Source organism: Phyllobates terribilis, unplaced genomic scaffold, assembly GCF_046119375.1.
Source record: "Phyllobates terribilis strain yellow unplaced genomic scaffold, ASM4611937v1 Scaffold_4__5_contigs__length_816908805, whole genome shotgun sequence".
NCBI lineage: Eukaryota > Metazoa > Chordata > Amphibia > Anura > Dendrobatidae > Phyllobates > Phyllobates terribilis.
The window spans coordinates 629,793,117-629,815,167 of NW_027362764.1; the positions used below are offsets into that span (position 1 = coordinate 629,793,117).

Sequence of the window (22,051 nt, forward strand, 5' to 3'; positions counted from 1 at the left end):
GGACTCTGCTTATTTTTTTTGTATGGGGCTAAGTACTTGCACCAAGTTGCCAACTACCTGCCTGTTCTGGCCGGTGATGATCTCTGCCGCTCCTCTCCTGCTTCATTTCACCTCACGTCAATAGAGCAGTAATTCCTTCACTGGTCTGCTCTGTTGTCGGGGTGCCACAGCTGACCTCATGCTGATAGGTAGCGGGATCCCCACAGTGAGGCTGCGGGGAGCTGGCTGTTAGTCAGTTAATCAGAAGTGACACCATGACAATATAGCCGGAGAGAAGCTGCTCTGTCGACTTGATGTCACCGGAAGCTGCAGAATCGTCTGTGACCTGAGTTGGCAGAGATCAGCGCTGGGCAGAACAAGCGGTAGATGGAAACTACCTGTCTGTAGGTTCTTCACCCCATAGGGAAAAATAACCAATGCCCCAGATAACCCCTTTAAATGTAACTTAAGCTTTTGGCAATTTTTTTTTCATATCAAAATCCATACCTTAGTTTATTAAAAATTTAAAATGAGAAATCTTGCTATCTTTACCCTGGCCATTGGGCTTTTTTTAGACTAACTTCCCGTTTCAGGAAATCCACATGTACATTAGCAGCAATCAACAGACTCTGACATTATATTTAGCATCAAAGCCTCTGAGTGCAAGAGGGTCATTGTGACGGGAGGGGGAGCGGTGTCAGGTGTGACAGCCCCTATTGTGAATGGTGGGTCCTGTTATCAGCGGAGTATAAAGTTTATCTATGAGGTTAGGTGGATTGATTTGCATGACTCCGGTCCATTGGTCAGTAGTCTCTAGTCCCAAGATGGCAACTCGTGACTCTTACCTCCCGAGATCCCCGAGGCTGCTTTCGATTAGCCGTGCTGGCACGACATGATCATTGCGGCATTATGCACAGATGTCACACCAGCTCTGCTAATCAGAAACCACGCTGGGGATCCCAGCCTCCCGTCCAGTCACCACAAGCTACTGACCTTGCCATGGACCAGAATTTTCACAAATTGACCCGCCCAACTCCAGTTACCTGTCATTGTAATCCTGTTTCGGCTGATAATGAGCCTACTGAAAACTCTTCAATACAATAATCACTGAAATGCCGACCCATTTTGGAAACTTTAGAGCTAATCGTAAGTCACGAGATCCCATATAGGTTTTTCCCGTGGCAGCTGTACCTTTTAAACTTTTCAGATAAATTAATAGTGCAAGCAGATGTAAGAAACTTTGTAATGTATCTTCGAAGAGAAATCTGTTTCTTTCTCCACTTATGACCCATTTCTCCTACTTCCTGAACTCCCCATCAGTTTTATAAAAACAACTCGACTCAATCTTGCTTAATAACAAGATGGACTACCAGCATAGTGAGGTGTCAAAATACCTATCCTATTGTACCGTGTGGAGAAAGTGCAGAGGGAGAAACAGAAAGTTTGTGCTGCAGAGTTTTCTTACCAGTTTACCTCCTGCCAGAGCTGGATTCACATCTGCACAGCTCAGTGCTGCTGATTGTTGTCCTCCATGCTGCTGATGCTTCGGTCAGTGTGCTAACTAAGGAATGAAGAGCAGGAATCCCTCACTTTGCGCTGTATGAAAGACATCTTGGCATCTGCTCTCCTCCCACTTGCTTAGTCAATTAGAAATTGACAGACTGTACTGGTGCCCTTTAAAAGGAACGGCTCAGACAGCCGGCTAATATTAGGGAGTTGCTGTTTATGCAATTGAAAGTTCACAAATGATTTTTGTAATGGATTTGACATGATAACTTTATTAATATTGGCAGTGTTTTCGTGTTTGTGTGTCGGTAGATAAAAAAGCGACCCTAAATAATCTAATCCGGTCTCGTGGTCTGCCCTCCACATAAGCAGCGATTCTCCTGTTTACAGATGAACTGTTTTATAAAATTAAGAACGCCGTTCATGAATATTTATAGGGAAAGCTTTGATTTTCCTCTTTACTGCTTTGTATGTTTGGGAGGGAGTTAAAGCCTGAAAGTTGCCTCTGGTCCTCTTCAGTAGTCACTCAAAGGAGGGGGGAGCTGGCTCGTGGGGACGGGCAAGTTTAACCTTTTAAGTACTGGCCACTGTACAGCCACCAGCGTTTTACGTTTGACCCTTTCAGCTCCTGCCGGTCTCAGGATTGATCCTGGGAGGTAACGAGTTAGTTTTTGTTTTTCCTTCCTTCCTTCTTTCTTCAGACTTTGTACTTTTATTTTGTTTGCTTGTTGGTTTTTGTTTTTTTTCCTCCCCTTTTGCGCTGATTCACTTGGATACTAATAAAAAATATATAAATAAAAGGGACCACAAAACGCAGCAGCGCAGGTGTTGCCAATGTTTGAAAGCTGATTGAGGGAAGCAGATGGCTTGAGTCAATGGCATCCAGCCAAAAGAGCAGGTGCTGGTCACGTGAGCACTGGTTACCAGGGTAATGTGATTGCTCTTGGCGTGCAGATGAAAGGAAAGGGGCCCAGCGTTCAGCTGTAGTGTTGTATAATTTGTGGCAGTTAGAGCGGAAATAAAGGCTGGAAATGGAGCCTCATGCTACGGGAGGCTTCTGTCCATGTGCACCAGAAACACCAGGACAGTTGGGAGGACTCACGGATTGTGTTCTGCGGGAGCTCAAGCCTACTGCTTTATTTAAGTTTAACCTTTTATAGGAAACTTTTCTGCCGTCTGTCTTACGCATATACAGACTACAGACATTACACTTGCAGTGTGCACAGACGCCAAGATCCTGGAAACCAGAGCTGCTGCTCAACTACAACTTCCAACCTAATGGCTGCTTACCGTAGAATTTAGGCGTAAAATATTAAACCTGAAAAAGGGTCATTATATGCAAAAAACAAAAAGTATATCAATAAATATAATTTTGCATATGGTGCACACAGTGGCTCAGTGGTTAGCAGTGTCTCTTTGCTGCACTGGGGTAAAATCACAGGAGCACATCTGCCAGGAGTTTTTGATCTGTTTGCGTGGGTTTCCTACGGGTTCTCCGGTTTCCTCCCACACTCCAAAGACATACTGATAGGGAATGGAGATTGTGAGCCCCAATGGGGACAGCGATGATGTGATGTTGCTTTATGAGCAAGTAAAATAAAATATTTATTAACCGGAAAGGGAAGGAGGAAAATGTGTTGAAGGGGCGAGAGAAAAAAGGAAAAAAAAAAGTCCAGCAATTAGGATCATACGTTTACGTATAATGGTATAGAAATATGTATCCAGGCTAAGATAATTGTTCTTGTATAGGTATAAATATTCCTTGCAATAAAAAAAAAAGGTTTAAATATTTGGTAAAATTAAGCTAGAGCTTAGGCTAGACTGTATCTAAACTTTGGAATTTGGTCCATTTTTTTTCCATCTCTATTTCAGTGCAATAGCTCCAACATGTTCCATAGCACTGTACATGGTGTTCTCCCACATAATCTTCTGCCTCTATCAGGGATTGATCAATTGCTGTTGACTTTTGGAGCCAGTGTGAATTTATTTATTTATTTTTTTGTGGCCAGGCACCCAAAACTTTAGGTGATGGGATTTGCACAGTTTTGGCTTGTGTGACACTACAAACATTTGATGAATATTTAGTACTTCCGGAAAAAAATATGGCATGATAGTGGCAAAGTTCTAAATCAGACAGAACCTTCTATCTTCTGAATGTTCCCTCATTTGTGTGTGCGCTTGCCGAGAACCTGTCGGCTGTGGGCACAATGACTCGCTGCCCGGCAGCATGATTGCAGGCAGGAGGGGTGGTTTTGTTTTTTAGTTTTTATCTGAAATGCTCCATCATTTCAGAGAAAAAATATTGTTAAAGATTAGTGTTGACCGAGTATGTTCTATTAACCCTTTCGCGGAGTATGCTCGGGCCGAGCTCCGAGTATTTACAGCTGCTCGGTGATATGGTTGAATCGCTCCCGTGTGCATGATTTGCAACTGTTTGACAGCTTTATTACATGTGAGGAATGTGTAAGAAATAGACATTCCTCACATGTAATAAAACTGTCAAACAGTCACAAATCATGCACACGGGAGCGATTCAACCATATCACCGAGCAGCTGTAAATACTCGGAGCTCGGCCCGAGCATACTCAGACAGAACATACTCGCTCAACCCTAGTAAAGATCCATCTGGGGACCATAGGCAGAGAAGAGAGTAGTCTGGTGCTATCCTGCTGCTGTATTCTACGCGCGCCTCTCTATGGGATTGACAGGTTTCTAATGGGAGAGACTTGTCAATCACTTCTAACAGCACTGGGAAAAGCCAGCCAAGGGTGGTGTAGGGACTAGTCTAGTCTCTATCTATGGCCGGACCTTTTCAACCATATTTTCTCTGGAATACTCTGGCTGCACTCCTGTGGTTTGTGCAGCAAGAATCAGATGACAGGTTCCTTATAAATATTTTAAGGCGACCTGTCTGTGGTACCTGCAGCATGTGGCTGAATAGACACAGGCGGAGAGATTGATTTATAGGTTTGTGGAAAAAGATTAAGTATAATATATTTTATTGATTGAAATCCCTTCTCCTTCTATGCTTAGGAGTCCAATGGGCGGTCCTACTTGGTGATTAGCTGGTTTCTCTGTATACACAGGATGCTAGTCACTGACATGGACTGCCCACTGGACTCTAAGCATAGAAAGAGAAGGGATTTCAATGACTGAATCTTTCCCATACACCTATACATCGGCCTGCTCGGCTCAGTCTGCTTCATAACCGTCTGTCTTGGGGTTCAGGCGCCATGTTCAGTGGAACAGGTTCCTTTATAAATTTTAATAACTTTAAAATGCCAATTTTTTTTTTTTCTTTTCTTAATTTTCTTTCCAAATAAACGAAGGTCACAAAGCTTGTGTCACTGCGAGCAGTTATTACGCAATCGGGAGTCAGCCAGAGGTATTTCCCAAAGGAAAAGTGTGTATGTGGGTCAAGCCCGGTGTGTCGCGCTCATAAAAACAGACAGGCTTGTTATAAATTAACAGATGATGAAAGAGCCGCTGATGTCATCACCTGAGAGGAACTCAATACATATGCAGACATGTCAGATAGGGCCATGACTCAGGACCCAGCCGGATCCGTGCACCATCAGGCCCCGCCGCCCTGCTCTTCTGCTATGCACAGTCACGCGCACATTCAACCACTGGTCTAATTACTACTTTTAAGATTTTTCCTTTACTTCTTTTGTTCTTTTCTTATTGGTAGTTGAACACTGCTTTCTTGTGTGCTAGGTCTTACACAATTAAGTTCCCTACCTGTATTCTCTTACATAAGTATGAAGTGCAGCTAGAATACTTTACAGCCTCTTATAACTTCTGCTAGCGTAAAAAAAAAAGATGCGCTCATCTGTGAGACGTAATTGAGAAGTTCATCTCTGAGAACAGGCAGACGTCTTAATACCTAAATGGCCACTAGGGGCACTGCTTCCATATAGGATAATGTAGTACATAAAAACTTGTTGATCCGGAGCGATCACTGATTTGTCCATACGATGTTGGACTGATGATCGCCGATACTATACTAATAAAGACCTAAACTTCCGACACATTTAAGGGGATGATTAGGTTTTTATGTTGATTAAGGTGTCTGTGGGTTAGACGGAGGTTTCTGAAATCCAAGAAGTGGCCCAGTCTTAAGATCTGTGGTCTCCATGGCATGGCATATACAGAAGGGTGGTGGTGTGGGGGTTGAACTTGCAGTGCCATGTCCTAACAGAATAGTCTTTCATTGTGCTAGGAGCGGAGCACAGAGAATGTAATCAGATAAGGATGAAAGAGGCTTTATACCAAATACAAGCAACAAGTTGTATATTTCTCAGGCTTCTCCCCTCCTGCTGCAGCCTTCACCGCATGTCTTGACGAGAAATGATGCTCCATACATTTAATACAAACTCCTGCTTTGCACATGTTACTTTATATTCTGCACCATTTTTGTATTTAGCGACATAAATTGACCCTTTTACCCGTAGACTTTAATGTCCACCATGATGGTATATGGCGATGTATTAAGACAATATGGTTGGCACTCTCAGCAATGGTAGGGATCATCTCACACAATACTGAAGGAAAACCAAGGCATTGCAAAATTACAGATGAGATATAGCATGTTACTTTTAGTGAGTCATCAGCATATGTAGCTCCAGAAGAAAAAAAAAAAAAAATTGGCCAACGTTTCGGTCCATATCTGATCTTGATCACGGCCTGAAAAAATGTCCTATACATGAGGCTTTTTCCTCCTTTCTCTCCTGCTGTAATCTGATATGAATCAAACCATTGGCCAATTCTGTGCTTCTGTAGATACGCATGCTGATGACTCCATGAACGTAATGCTATTTCTTATCTGCGGTTTAGGAGTTTTTTGGTTTTACTTGAATATGGTATGTGGTAATGTTCCTCTGATCAGGTGACTGGTGGCAGTAAATGAAAATTCTGCGCTTTGAGATTGCCGGGGGAAAAAAAAAAAAAAAGAGGAGAAAGATTGGCACTCCATTGTAGGGGATATCCTTCATCAGTCTTCTCTTCTATGGTGAAATTTGAAGGATATTGCATATACTAGAGTGCCGACTTATTTGTACATGTGGCGTGGCAGTATATCCAAGTGGACAGGTGTACCCAGGGCTGTGGAGTCCAACTCCTAAAATATATAATAAATTGAGTACAGTACTTCAATGCAGTTTGTGGGAATATTTTTTCATAAGAATTTGGGAAAGTTATGAAATGTCCTATAAATGTCTGTCCTATTCCTGATCTAAGGGTCTAGACTTTTATCTGAGATGAATCTGTGCTACAGTAAATTTATTACTTAAACATGAGCCATGTATGAGGGAGTCTGAGTCGTGGAGTCGGTGTTGTGGGAATTGAGGAGTCGAAGTTGAAGGTTTTGCTTACTGACTCCACAGCCCTGGGTGTACCCATATACAAGAGACATTCAGCTTGTTGCCTGATTCCTTTTTTATATCTGTAATTTCTGTTTCAGTCTTTTTAAATCTCATCAGCACAGAACAAGGTTTTTGCACAGTTATAGAAGATGGTGAACTGGACTAGAAAAGTTTATTTTAAAGCGTAACTCCAATGGAAAGTCTGGGCGTGTAGATATTGATAATGTTGCTCTCGGTATTTAGCATTAAAATAAAAAATTTCCCTTTGTCCAGTGTATACACCAGCAGCCCCTAATAATTACACAGTGTGTATATAATAGGCTCCATTCATTGTGGCAACCTTGGCATGGGTCTGACAAGTCAAAAAGTGAAGGCATCATGATGTGGTAACTTTTGAGACTATAGGGCTATCTTCTCGCTAATTTTTTTTTTTTTTTAATGCGAATTTCTTAATCCTAAACTGTCCAAAAAAATAATGGGAAGCTCAAAACCCACAAGTTTTGATTGGAGAATTGGACAAGTTTCTGCTCCAAAAACTCTTGCAAAAAAACTCCGTGTGAACTTAGCCTAAAACAACTTCATGGCCCAGAGAGATATTTTTTTTTTCCGCCGTCTGGTAATAAACTGTGCCTGCGCTTGCTGTTTCCCTGCCTTTGTTATGATTGAGATAGCGGGCTTTTATGAGAGTTTGTATAATGGTTGTCATTTCCACTGTGCATAGAACTGAAATGGGTTTACCTTCAATTGAGTTAAATGAGTAATGCTTACAAGTGGTTTGGTTTTCAGTACAGATTTTTTTTTTTCATTTTAAATATATATTTTTACTATAAAAAAATAATGCACTTTGTAATCACCCGATTATGGCAGAAAAATGCACACCTCTTATCATTCTTAACCTTCAGCCTTGAACACTTGTTAGATAATATATCGTACCGGCTGCTTTTACAGCTGCATTGTAAGAATTTTTTTTTATTGTATTTTTTTCTCTGTCAGAGTAAAATGTGATTTCTGCTATTACCTAAAAGATGCTAATCTGCTATTCCTTTAAATTTAATTTAGCTTGTTAGATAGAATAATCATATCTATCTATCTATATTTAGTCAGCCACCAATTGTGCAATTTCTCCCACTCCCCCATTGACATCATAGGTAGACCTCAACTATGAGAGACAAAATGAGAAAACAAATCCTGAAAATCACATTGTCTGATTTGGAAAGAAATTTTTTTCAAAATTTGGTGGAAAATAAGTATTTGGTCAATTACAAACAAGCAAGATTTCTGGCTCTCACAGAACTGTAACTTCTTCTTTAAGAGGCTCCTCTGTCCTCCACTCATTACCTGTAGTACTGGTTCCTCTGTCCTCCACTCATTACCTGTAGTACTGGCACCTGTTTGAACTTGTTATCAGTATAAAAGACACCTGTCCGCAACCTCAAACAGTCACACTCCAAACTCCACTATGGTGAAGACCAAAGAGCTGTCGAAGGACACCAGAAAGAAACATGTAGCCCTGCACCAGGCTGGGAAGACTGAATCTGCAATAGGCAAGCAGCTTGGTGTGAAGAAATCAACTGTGGGAGCAATAATTAGAAAATGGAAGACACAAAAGACCACTGATAATCTCCCTCGATCTGGGGCTCCACACAATTTTGACCCCACGGGGGGAGATCTTATCTCACGAACTGTGAGCAAAAATCCCAGAACCACACAGGGGGACCTAGTGAATGACCTGAAGAGAGCTGGGACCGTCATTACACAGGCTACCATCAGTAACACACTACGCCGCCAGGGACTCAGATCCTGCTGTGCCAGATGTGTCCCCCTGCTTAAACCATTACATGTTCAGGCCCGTCTGAAGTTTGCTAGAGCGCATTTGCATGATCCAGAAGAGTATTGGGAGAATGTCATATGGTCAGATGAAACCAAAGTAGAGCTGTTTGGTAGAAACACTTCTCGTCATGTTTGAAGGAGAAAGAATGCTGAGTTGCATCCAAAGAACACCATACCTACTGTGAAACATGGGGGTGGCAACATCATGCTTTGGGGCTGTTTCTCTGCCAAGGGACCAGGACAACTGATACGATACATGGCCCCAATCATTCTCTCATGTACACGGGAGATTTTGAGTGCAAACCTCCTTCCATCAGCAAGGGCATTGAATATGAAACGTGGCTGGGTCTTTCAGCATGACAATGATCCCAAGCACACCGCCAGGGCTACGAAGTAGTGGCTTCGTAAGAAGCTTTTCAAGTTCCTGAAGTGGCCTAGCCAGTCTCCAGATCTAAACCCTATAGAAAACCTTTGGAGGGAGTTGAAAGTCCGTGTTGCCCAGCGACAGCCCCAAAACATCACTGCTCTAGAGGAGATCTGCATGGAGGAAAGGGCCAACATACCAGCAACAGTGTGTGCCAACCTCGTGAAGACTTACAGAAAACGTTTGACCTCTGTCATTGCCAACAAAGGATACATAACAAAGTATTGAGATGAACTTTTGTAATTGACCAAATACTTATTTTCCACCAAAATTTGAAAAAAAAATTCTTTCCAAATCAGACAATGTGATTTTCAGGATTTGTTTTCTCATTTTGTCTCTTAGTTGAGGTCTACCTACGATGTCAATTACAGGCCTCTCTCATCTTTTTAAGTGGGAGAACTTGCACAATTTGTGGCTAACTAAATACGTTTTTTTCCTACTCTATCTATCTTAGAACTTGAAAGGGTTTTTCCACAAACAAAAGTTAATTTTATTAAATACATCTTGGAATAATAATAACTTCCACAATTGGATGTGATTAAAAAAAATGTTCCTGTGCTGAGATAATCTTATAAATGTGCCCCTGCTGTGTATTGTGTAATGTCTGTGTCTGACCGTGCAGGAACATGGTCTGATCATACCACATCTCCTGGGCGGCGTACATTACAGTACGGGATCTCAGCTGATTATTTTTGTGAGATTAAACATTTCACTGTCTGTTTTTAAATGTTAGAATCATTTGCAATCCCATGCTGTAATGTCTGTTTACTCTTTTCCTTTCCCCCTTACCCAGGAGCTGTGGTATGATCAGACCATGTTCCTGCACGGTCAGACACCACCATTACACAGTACACAGCAGGGGCACATTTATAAGATTATCTCAGCACAGGAACATTTTATTTAAACACATCCAATTGTGAAAGTTATTATTCCAAGATCTATTGATTAAATCGAACTTCTGTTCTTTTTGAAAACCCCCTTTATTTGCCCATTCAGACGAGCTGATAATCGAGAACAATCTCTTTTGCTGATTATCAGCTTGTCGCTCGTTTGTCAGGTGATTGGATCCTTCATTCCAGCATTGAAATCCTCGTCCTCAGGCAGCACAGCGTCCCGTGTAAACAATGATGTGCTGCCGGTAACAATATTTTATGTGCACAAGACAATCATATTAACCATCTTTCTGTACACACAGAATTCTGATCGGCCTCTCTAAATAGACTATTAGAAAACAACAGCCAACCGGCTTTCATATAGCCAATCAGACGGACATTTAATGGCAAAGGAGGAGTCGTTAATCGCTAACACGCAGTTGTTAGAATGATTGTCGATTAGTGGCTTGTGTAATCCTGCATCTACGCGTTTCCGCCGTAAAGTCACAATGTTCTACAGTAAACAGTGCACTTTTTCTTGCTGCGACAACCATAGCTGCAATGTGTGAATGCAGCTTAAGCATACTGGCAATCATCCGATGAACAAGCTGCCATTAGTTTGTCTTAATGAGCCCTTACAGATCGTGCGCGCGTGCGTGCGTGCGTGTGTGTGTGTGTTTTATGTGATGATTTGAGAGTCCTCAGTGGTTGATACCTTTTATTGGCTAACTGAAAAGATGGTAACAAATTTCAAGCTTTCGAGACTACTCCGGTCTCTTCATCAGGCATAGATCAGGCATCTATGCCTGATGGAAAGACCGGAGTAGTCTCGAAAGCTTGCAACCTTTTACCATCTTTTCAGTTAGCCAATAAAAGGTATCAACCACTGAGGTCTGTCAAATCTAAATATTATTCTATCTACTGGCTAACACGGTACAAATATACTGCCTGAAAAAAAGCATTCACAAAATGCCCAAAAGAATGACCATCCGATTAATTTCTTTGAAAAACAACTTGCTATTCATATGATCAGGCTTTTGAGTTACCTTTTCACGACTTGCGCTATGTTCACACATTGCGGTTTTGCTGCGTTTTTTTTTCCGCAGGCAAAACTGGCTCTTTGTTGTAAAGGAAACCGGCTCGAGTGTTTGCTGCTTTTTTTCCCCTGCTTTTTTGTCAGGTTACATTTGTCTCTTGTGCATGCTGATAAAGTTTAGTGCATAAAAAAAAATAGCCTGATTGAACACTCAGGTTTTGGCACCAAAACGCAGCAAAATCTGATACCTGTGTTTTTCGCTGCATTTTTGCACGTATTCATTTCTTTCTATGGGTGAAAAATGCTAGGTAGGAAGTTAGAATAGTGATAGATCACAAATAACTTTTTAAGGCTTTGTTCACACTGTCTTCTGTTTGGGGGGGGGGGGGGTACGTTTTTTTTTTTTTTTTTTGACAGCAAGAACCTTGTCGTCTGCTGCCAGTGTTTGCCATCTCATATAGTCGGATACTGCAATGCAGTATCAGTTTTCTAACAGATTTTGTCCTTTTTATAACTGACCTGTGCCAGATCTTCTTCCAGAATGCTGTCCATGATGTATTGTGACTCCTGCCCATCTGACATGGCATGTGGAGAGGCACAACTGCACTCCGGATGGGCCAGCAGCAGGGCACCCATCCGACGCTCCTCAGCTACCTTCATAGCATTCGTGTTCGCTGAGCGTCGTGCGCTTGCTGGTGTCAGAACGGCAGGAGTGATTGTCTGCAGGGACACTTTATTGTAACGCCTTATACCATGGCCTTTATGAATAAACATGACCTTTTTAATAAGATTTTCTTTCTTTTTTTACCTTTCAGTAATAAGTCTGATGCTGAGGGAAGTGCACAAAAGAAGAAAGCTGTAAAGGTTAAGCCTGAAGGTGTGGAAGGTTCAGATTTGGACAAAACAACTACTACTACTACTACTGCTACTACTACTACTCCTCCCCCTCCTTCCCCACCACCAGAGGAAGAGGATGACTCTGGCGTCCAGGTAAAAAGAGGCTGTAAATTACTTTAATAAATGTATAGGTGGTTGATGCGAGGTGCCCACCCTCTCCCCATCCTCCGCCTCGATACTTTTTCTCATCCACTTGTCCTTTACCCTATTATAAAAGAAATGGTAGTTGTATAGTCTGCTGCCATATTGATTGCCAGCACAGTGATCTGAATCATGTGGTGGCACATATGGTGCAAGTTAAGCTCTATATGCCAAAAAATAAGCTTTATGTATAAAGAACTTGAAATAAACTTTTTTTCTTTTTTTTTTTTTTGTAATTTTTCAGAAAAGGCGGTCCAGCAGGCAGGTGAAGAGGAAACGCTACACTGAGGATCTGGAGTTCAAGATTTCTGATGATGAGCCTGATGATATTGATCCCTCCGGGAGATATTCGCCATCCAATACATCACAATCTGAGCAGCAGGTTAAGTTTTGTTTTTTTTCCATCAGTATCTCCTCTCTGCCTTGAATATATTTTTATGTTCCGTCTGCAAGACCCCTCGTAGGAATAAGGCATCAGGCATGGTGGAATCCAGCCTGCCTCTCGCAATAAACCTCTGCTGTTGGAGAACACATAAGAGGTCCTTATTTAGCCAAAATCAGGGGATTGAGCAGTTCTAGCTCCTGTGCATGGTCAGCTGTAGTTGTTGGGGATCGGCCGTTAATAAGGGGCTGCATCTGTAGGCCGATGGCATGCTTTTACTACTGCAGAAGGAGTGTTCGCCATGCTTCTATGTCGGTAGCACACTAGCTCTCTCGAGCTCGTATTTGCCATGGCAGAAAGCAAGAGAAGTCTGAGAATCAAAGGGTTCTTTGAACCATCACAAGCCATTACCGTCCTTCCATTCCTGATATAACCGCGCTTGCGAACGTTGAGTCAGCAGAAAACTGCCTTAATAGAAAGCATTGGTGTATTTTACAGCCTGGACTGCTGGATTTTAGTAACCAACCGCTGCAATAATGTCAGATTCATTACTTTTTATTTTTCTGCCATTAATGTAAGTGGCGTTATCTCGCCAGTCTCCTGTAAAGTAGGTTTCATGGGTAATGTCTCATGGTGTGATGCCATGCATATCCTAGTTCCTGCCAGGGAGTCACAAAACAAACTTTCATCATTATTGCCTACTAATTTGATTGGCAGAATAAACCTTTTGTGTCTTAAAACGGCCGCAGAATATGAGAGGCAGTCATAACCCATGTGATTAGGGATCACAGGAATTAAAAAGGCGCTAAGATTTTACCAGGGCTACTGGAAAGCCAGCGCTATGGGGTCTCCGAGTTTGAGATAGGCATAAAGCCTTAGAATAGGTGTCAATTTAATGTGGATGGTCACCTTTTCTAACAGTGACCAAACCCTCTAATTTGGCGGGACTGTCCTATTATCTGCTATATATTGTGTTCATTTGGTAGATGTTAATGGAAAGAACGATCGGACATGTTGAATTTCACACAGCCCAATACTTTGTTCTCGAAGGAAAGCGGCTTACTCCTCCCCACTTTCTATTAAGAAGACACTTGGCCGAAATAAGAGTGTATATGGGTTTATTGGAAGTTTTAAAGGGGTTTTCCAATACTTAGGCAACCCCTTCTCAATTACTTTCTGTTCCCATGTAAAATAACTGCGCGTACTCCCCTCTGATGCTGGCGCCATTCCAGCAATGCCGAGGTCCCCAGGGCTCCCGTGACCTTATTATGTCACCTTAGCCCTGTAGCCAATCTGCAGCTTCTGATGGCCACTTCACTCTCACTTTCTTTGGAAGAAACTAACATCTGGAGGAGGTCCGAGAGCAGCAGCCGCTGTTCAGCCGGATGTCGGTTTAGTCTGCAGGAAGTGAGAGTATAACTGCACATTAGCAGCTGCTGATTGGCTGCAGGGCTCACGTGACTGCATCGCTGGAAAGTCATCGGAGGTGAGTATAGGCTGTTATTTTACATTAGGGAATATAGTAATTGAGAAGGGGTTGTCCAAATAGTGGACAACCACTTTTTAGTTCAGCCAATAATTTGGACTATATTATACACTGTGTTCCAAATTATTATGCAAATAATATTTTCTCAGATTTTCCCAAATTACCTATATGAATTGCAGTCATTGTAATTTTCCAGTCAAATAACTATTAGGCTGAGTTCACACGATGCGTATTTCATGCGTTTACGCGGCGTTTTTGCAGTTGCGTAAACGCCGCGGAAACGCATGAAAAACGCATGGTAGAAGGGAAGCAATGTTCCCCAATGGAAATCCGCATGTGCTGTGCCCATGATGCGGATTTTTCCGCAGCGTTAACGCTGCGGTCAAAAATCCGCAGCATGTCAATTAATTTTGCGGAAACGCGGCGATTTTGCCGCCATTGACTTGCATTAGAACGCGCCAATTCCGCAAGACAGCATTTGTACTTGCGTTATTGGCGCGTTCTAATATGCGGATGGTACCCGGGTGTGGAGGAGAGGAGAATCTCATCCACACCCAGGTACCATTAAAAAAGCTGTAAAAAAAGAATAAAATAAAAAATAAATGTATTCTTACCTCCTGTCGGCCCGCGCAGCGCTCCCGCTTGGTTCCCGGCACTTGCAGTGAGTTGTAGGACCTGCGGTGATGTCAGAGTCATGTGACGGGTCACGTGACGCTGACGTCGGCAGGTCTTTCAATTCAAAGTTGCCGGCAGCCGGGAACTTTGTAAAGCAGGACAGCGTGGGCCATCAGAGGTAAGTATATACACTCTCTCGGTTCACACTATATAAATCCATGCTGTTTGCATGGATTTATATAGTGTGACCTAGTTGTCAAGCACTTTCCAGGTGATGCTAAAATTGCCTGGAAAGCGCTTGTCAATCTGCATGCGGAAACGCATGTCAATCTGCGTGTGGATCCGCATGTATTCTGCAGGAAAAACGCATGCACAATCTGCATGCGTTTTTTCTGCCAGGGAGATGCAGAAATGATGCAGAAATTTTCTGCTTCATTTCTGCATCGTGTGCACATACCCTTAGAGTACAATTGAAAGGTTTTTGTACAAACGTGCAAATGTAACATCACCTAGAATAAAGTTTTGAGTTGAAAACTGTTTGATTTCAGTTTGTAATAACCTGCTAATGCTTATAATTTCAGAAATGACCATTTTTTTGTTCTTTATTAAAATGAAAAGGTTGAAAACTCTGCTGTGCATAATAATTTGGAACATGCATTTTGAGTGCAGTTTGAGTGTTTTATTTTTTTAAAAATATCCTGTTATCATAGGCAGTTTGTACAAAAACCTTTCAATTGTACTCTAATAGTTATTTGACTGGAAAATTACAATGACTGCAATTCATATAGGTAATTTGGGAAAATCTGAGAAAATATTATTTGCATAATAATTTGGAACACAGTGTAGTTGCATTGTGAAAGATAGAAGCCCTTAAAGAGGTATTCCCATCTCCAAGATCCTATCCCAATATATAGTAGATGTAATAATAATAATATTAGCAAATGCCTCCAATTAGAAATGTAATATAGTTTTTTTTTATTCGCTATGCCACTTTCCTCATGTACAGGCAATACAGGACCTTAAGTATCCATGGTTACGACCACTAGCAGCTAGCTAACTGTCACTATATCAGTGGACTTAACTATGGATACCTAAGGTCCTGCAATTCCTGCACATGAAGAAAGAGACATAGCGAATCAAAAATACTATACTACATTTCTAATTGGAGGTATTTGCTAATATTATTATTACACCTACTACATATTGGGATAGGATCTTGGAGATGGGAATACCCCTTTAAATTAAGAGTAGAAGATGCATAAACTAATCTACTTCATCACTTATGAAGCCATGATCTGTTATAGATTCATATGACCATGGGTGACCAATCCGTTGCATTTTAGAAGACATATGGCTGTATTTTTTTTTATACCGACCCTCTCTGGTCAGCGGGTGCCATGCTCGGGAGCTTCCAATGATCAGGTCATTTGTTGGTCTCTGCTCCTAGGCATCTGTGCTGGTAACTGGATCCAGTGCTGGTTCTTTGTGCAGCCAACATTGGATTCATGTCTCTCGAACATCAAGTGTGGGGTTTGTTTGTTTTAATTTGGGAGTTTTTATTTTAAGTAACTGAGGATATTGCTTTACCCCCCCTCGTTAGGAATCTCTAGATGCGGAAGGACCTGTTGTTGAGAAAATAATGAGCACTCGTGTAGCAAAGAAACAGGTGAGTCTGTCTTGAATTCTCAGTGATGAGCTGCCATTTTAATTCTTGCTTGACGGTAAAGAAAACCTTTCTTTAAGAATCAGACCAAAAAGTAAGGAAACAAAACTTAAGCCTGGACCATTTACAGTTGTGATTTCTCATCCAACTCTACAATTTTTCAACGGTCTGTAATGAAGTAATCTGACCGCCAATGGGCGTCTCCTTTTTATAGTCTAATATGTTACTTTTAGTGCGATGCTTTGAGTAACGTTTAGTAATATTAGGCCTTTCTCAGATTTATAGGGAAATGTATTTTCAGCAGGAAATGATGAGGATTTTCCTAGAAGTGGAGAGGGAGGAGGTTCTTCTTGGCAGATGTGATTTAATCAAGTGCTTGGATAGTACAACAAACCTCTTTATATTTACTTTGTTCCCTTGCATAATATTCATTGCTTATTCAACACCTTTTCAGCGTGCAGATGTTAAGTAATATGATTTTCAACGTTCATAGCCCAGAATAGGCTCCTATATTAGTTCCTTGTATATGGCACTGCAGGAAACTGTGGCAATTGCCACCAAGACTCTTATTACTGGAGTGTACAGAAGGTGCCGGTTCTGTTCTTTTTTGGAGAGATATATATTATATTTATTATGTATATTATTACATTTTTTGTGTTTGGTTCGAGAAATTGCATAATAAAACTACATGTGGCCCCATCCTTAATAGGATCTCTTGCTTAGAAGGATTCATCAGTTATGGTCACTTTGCTTGGGTTATAATCACATTTGTTTCATCCTGTTTAGCAAAAATCAAATCCATTGCAATCCTACAGAAAAATTTGCCTTTGTTTGTCTTGTTAAATATATTAATAATCCAGGTGGAAACTAGTGAAGCAGACAAAAACTTAGTTTTAATGATGACAGAAGTCCCATCAAAACCACTTCATCCAGTTGGGGGGGCAAAAATGTAAAAGTTTGAAAATGATGGCCAAAGATGATGTGAGCAGGCCCTAACCTAGCGGCTGTCCCCGGCAGGCCCTAACCTAGCGGCTGTCCCCGGCAGGCCCTAACCTAGCGGCTGTCCCCTCACTGCCACAATGGACAAGGACATTCATGTATGACAAGTCGTGTATGATAATTGCTTCTTCCATCACAACGTCTGTCGTGTGCTGGCGAGAAGAACAAAATGACATGTTATGGCAATATATTTTACAACTTTTACATTTGTGGTTGATGAAACGATGTTGCCCTGTTTACACTAGCGTCACTCTCTTATTTTGTATTGGAATGGAAAGTATAATATAACGCTTATGTTTTTATTCTTTTCTCTATTGACTTGAATAGTAAAATATCAGCATGTAGGGTTTTTCTTTTTCGGTGATTATTTAAACAAAATAATATCCATGAATGTGCACTCATGAAGGAGTGTTCTCAAGTTTCAAAATTGTCCCCTATTCATGGGATAGAGTATAACTTTCTGATCACTGGGGGTCAGACCGTGGGAACCCCCCACCGATCCCGAGAATCAGGGCTCTGAAGAATGGATCTGTGGTCGATCATGTGTACTGTAGCTCCATTTATTCTTAATTGGACCCTCCGAGATAACCGATTGCTGCACTTGGCTGGTCTTCGGCACTCCCTTAAGAATAAATGGGGTGGCGGGGCGCATGATCAAACACCGCTGCATGCACATGGGGTTCTGGGTTGTCGGGATTGGTAGTAGTGTCTGCTGTCTGACCCCCAGCGATCAGGAATTTACCCCCTATCCCACAGATAATGGATAACTTCCAAACTCGAGAATGACCCTTTAAGTAGAAGAATTATGAATGGACTCTACTGATTAGTAAAATGAAGTAATATCCCAGTAAAGTGCATTATGGATATTGCCAGTGTTGTATGTACAAGTTGTATGCATTTTACTGTGTAATATTGACATGGCTGCCAACTAAATGCAGGCGGTGAATCCCCCCTTTCCTTTAGCCTTTCAGGGGCTGCGTTTTCAGCAGTAGTGAGAATCCTGTGTAAAATTCAGTTTCGCTTTGCCGTTGAGCCGTGACTCTTTCTAATATACGCCGGCTGACAGCATCTTTCCAGGAATTTTCTTCCTCGCGTACACATTGGCTTCCTTCAGATTCATTCATCTCTAGTTAAAAACAGCTCAGGAGAAAGTGCAGACTCAGTCCTTCAACATCTCCTAAACGAACGTCTTAACTGGTATCTTAACCGCCGCGGCGAGAGCTTTGTATCAAATCCGACTCAATCATGCACTCGCTGATGTCTTAAGTGCGAACACGAAAGCAATATAAATTGTAGACCACAAGCGTTTTGTAGTCCGTGGTTTGCTTCCTCTCAACACACAAGCACACACCCTGCAGAAGCCAATTGTAAAAATGCAGTAAGACTGTCTTCAGCCAGCCAAAAATAATACATTTGGCATTAGGGAGTGCAGTTGCTAATTGGCTGCTGCCTGAGAAAATGGTACGCTTGGCGTCTACTTAACGCTGTGGGTTTGGCAGCCGGCCAGGTACAGGGTCAGGCTGTTGTGAATGAAAACGGCGTGTGGTGAGGGAGGAGTTAAAAATGATTCATGTCTCAGATATGACAATGCAGAATTGGACAGCTGTGCGTTCCCCAGAAACATTTGCTTCTTATTTCTAAGTATTTAATGGGTAATATATGAGCGGACTGTATACGGCACGTGATAAACATTACCCCGTCTGAACATTGGAGTCTGTCGTCCAGACTACTACAAATAGTTTTATCCCACCAGACAGCCATACGACTCGCAGCCGGCATTCCTCATTACTCGCTCCTGTCGTCTTCCCCATCGCTTGCCCGTAGCCCGGATTCACATTAAAGAATGTCCTTCTGTCTTCTAGCTGGAGTCTGGGGAAGAAGTAGAAGTTGAAGAATTTTATGTGAAGTACAAGAACTTGTAAGTAAACCTGGTGACTTTTTTTTTTTCTTCAAACTTTTTTGTTTGCAAGAATAGATGTCATAGCTGAAATGCTTAGCATATGGGGCAGAAAATAAGGTCTTAAAATTCACAGCATATTACTGCGACACAAGTTGGATACGATTTTACCAAATATCAACACACTACCTGAAAAATCCTCTCTGGGTTGGAGCTGCAACGCAAGGTTTTCATCCATTCCATGTAAATTTATTCCATGTACTGGAGTGATCCACTAGTACAGACGCTACGAAATGTTGCGGATTCTCAATTTTAGGACAACTTGTTCTCTGCTAATGAATTGTCTAAACTCCATGTATCATTGACTCACTGAAGTCTTGGAGGATGGGGTGCACGGCTGTGATGCCTGTGACATTATAGTCAGGGGGTAAATATAGCTAAAGAAAGTTAATTAAAAATTTGCATGGAGCTATGGTGTTTGGCAACAGACAGACAGAGCTCATCATTGACAGGACCATCTGAGCTGCAAAAGATGAAGCAGTGAGTTTAATCAAAACTATAGCAAGTAGCCCATTAAGTGACACTGTGATGGCAGGAGGGTCTCTGCTGTTTCTTCATGCCAACGTTGTATTGGGAAGCACAAACCTGGTGAGCTCCTGCACTAACGAAGATTTCCAGATCTCAGGTATCTGCGCAGATATCTTGAGACTGGTTAACCCTTGGCAATTCAGGTATATTAAAGGGGTTGTCCACTACTGGACAACCCCCTTTTTAAATTCTAAAATGCCCTCAATGAAATAAAAAATACACCCCACTCCTGGACCAGCACCAGGCCATCGATGTTGGCACCAAATTATGTCAGGTGAGTACTGCTCCCACCAGCAGCCACTGATGGGCTGCAGCCTTTACTGTTCCGCCTGACAAAATTGTGAAGGCTGCAGCCCATCAATGGCTGCTGATAGGCTGCGGTGCTCACATGACATTGCAACGTCACCTGACCCCCGGGCGATACAGTGCTGACATCACTGGAACAGCGCTAGTCCAAGAGGTATGTGCTTGTTTTGATTTTATTTTATTGAGGCTTTTTAGCATTTAATACGTGGTTGTCCAGTAGTGGATAATCCCTTTTTTAATAAGTTATATGCGTGTTTCCATTTGAAGAGACTGCTAGAGAGGGCAGAGCCGTATGGAGTGGTGGTCGTGCGTGTACTGTACTTCTCCGCTCACATAGGGCGTCTTAGAACCTCGGTTCTAACTATTATTTGGGGGGGTCCCTGCTATTGACCTCCCAGAGATCGTACATTTATCACTTGGCCTGATCATAGGTGGTAAATTTTGTTTAGGAGAACCCCATTGTACAATGACAGCTAGCAGAGATCTTGGAAACCGTAAAGAATTAAAATAAAACCAGAAAATCCCTTTAATGATGCAGCTGCAGAGTAGGCAGAACTTGTCCCAAGTAACCAGATTGTTCTATGTTATACGATCTGTTCATCCGGCGTTACTGCCATGTTCCGTCTTCTTTCTGTAGTTCTTATTTGCACTGCCAATGGGCCTCTGTGGAGGAGCTTGAGAAGGACAAGAGGATTCATCAGAAAATCAAGCGTTTTCGAGCCAAGCAAGGCCAGAACAAGTTCCTCTCGGAGGTAAGTGGCCCGGCCAGTGTGGCTATATGTACGGACACATTTGTGAGCTGAGAGTTCTTTGTTGCAGACAGGATACAAGTTTTCTTCCTGTTAGGATGTATAGTAACACTTGTACTATGAATAATGGTGGGATGTCCCGAACTCATGATTGACACCTCCCCTCCCCCACCTTGAAGAATAATAGTTGCCGTTTTCACCTAATTTGTAAATGGTTTACGATTGAACCTTAGCCCTGAGGAATAATCCGGGGCTTCGCTGTAATTATTTTCCGTGAGCAGGTGTTTAGGAAACCGCCGTTATCGCATTAGATTCCTATTTATTTGCAGTCTGCACTGAATGTTTGGAGGGAAATCAATGCTCGTCTGATCGATCTTGTTTGATTTCACTGCTCTTAAGGGCTGAATTATTTCCCAGTGCACCTCCTGAAAGGGTTCAGTCTGCTTCTTTGTGAAGTTCGCCAGTAAAATGAATCCGAGGCATCTTCTCTCTTTTACTGATGGTTAAAGGAAAATGACACCTTCTCTATCTAGCGGTGGGTGATCCGGGCTTTGTGTGGTTCTCAAGAAAATGTAAGGAGGAACGCAGCAGGTTAATTAGCCGCGATTAGCTAGAATTGCCATCTATACGCAATGCTGTTATCAGAAGGGTCGCTTGGCACCTAGGAAATGACATGCTGCCATCACATATTGAATATTTCAATGATGCATTGTCATTTGCTGATTAATTTTTATTTGTCCTTCGAGCCCTGACGATCGTAAGGGTTAATGTGGGTATAGTGTGTGAGCCGGAGCCATTCATGCATATTCTGGTCATATCTCTCCAAGAACTAATTATGCAGGGGATTGTGGCTGTCCTTCTCAGATTTGGACAATTACCCACATGGGACTAAGCTTCTGATCACCAATTTAATTTCACTTAGATCTGTATGTAGAGCCAGAGCAAGGGTCAGACGGATGAAAGTCTTCAATGTTTCCCCTCTTGGTCTGCCCAAGAAGTATAATACTTAAGTTTAATAACGTAATAGGCCGGACCTTAAATATCCTCTCTCAATTGGAGAAAAATCTCTAAAATTAGCCCAGAGGTTCCTGTGCTGTCAAATTTGTCTTCCCTGACCTAAATTGAAAAATTAGAGTGATGAGTGAACATATATTTTTAATAGCATTTAATCAGAGTGTGTTCTCAGAGTGTGCGCACCAACAAATTAAATTAAAGACGATTAGTGAATATATAACTATATGTATTTAAAGAGATTGTGCCTTCTGGTAATATAGTTGCAGAAAATGAAGGTGGACCTATTAAGTCTCCTGAAATGTTT

The 22,051-nt window shown here is 41.9% G+C and overlaps 1 protein-coding gene across 2 annotated transcripts in view; it reads left to right on the forward strand.

Annotated features, from left to right (window-relative positions):
- Window positions 1-22,051, forward strand: part of CHD7 (chromodomain helicase DNA binding protein 7) — a 136,492-nt gene that overhangs the window by 79,154 nt on the left and 35,287 nt on the right. For both annotated transcript variants that reach the window (XM_073679339.1, XM_073679340.1), the window contains 5 exons: window positions 11,826-12,000; window positions 12,293-12,430; window positions 16,132-16,197; window positions 19,056-19,111; window positions 20,622-20,736. In XM_073679339.1, the coding sequence (XP_073535440.1) occupies window positions 11,826-12,000; window positions 12,293-12,430; window positions 16,132-16,197; window positions 19,056-19,111; window positions 20,622-20,736 (550 nt within the window). The remainder of the gene's footprint in view (window positions 1-11,825; window positions 12,001-12,292; window positions 12,431-16,131; window positions 16,198-19,055; window positions 19,112-20,621; window positions 20,737-22,051) is intronic.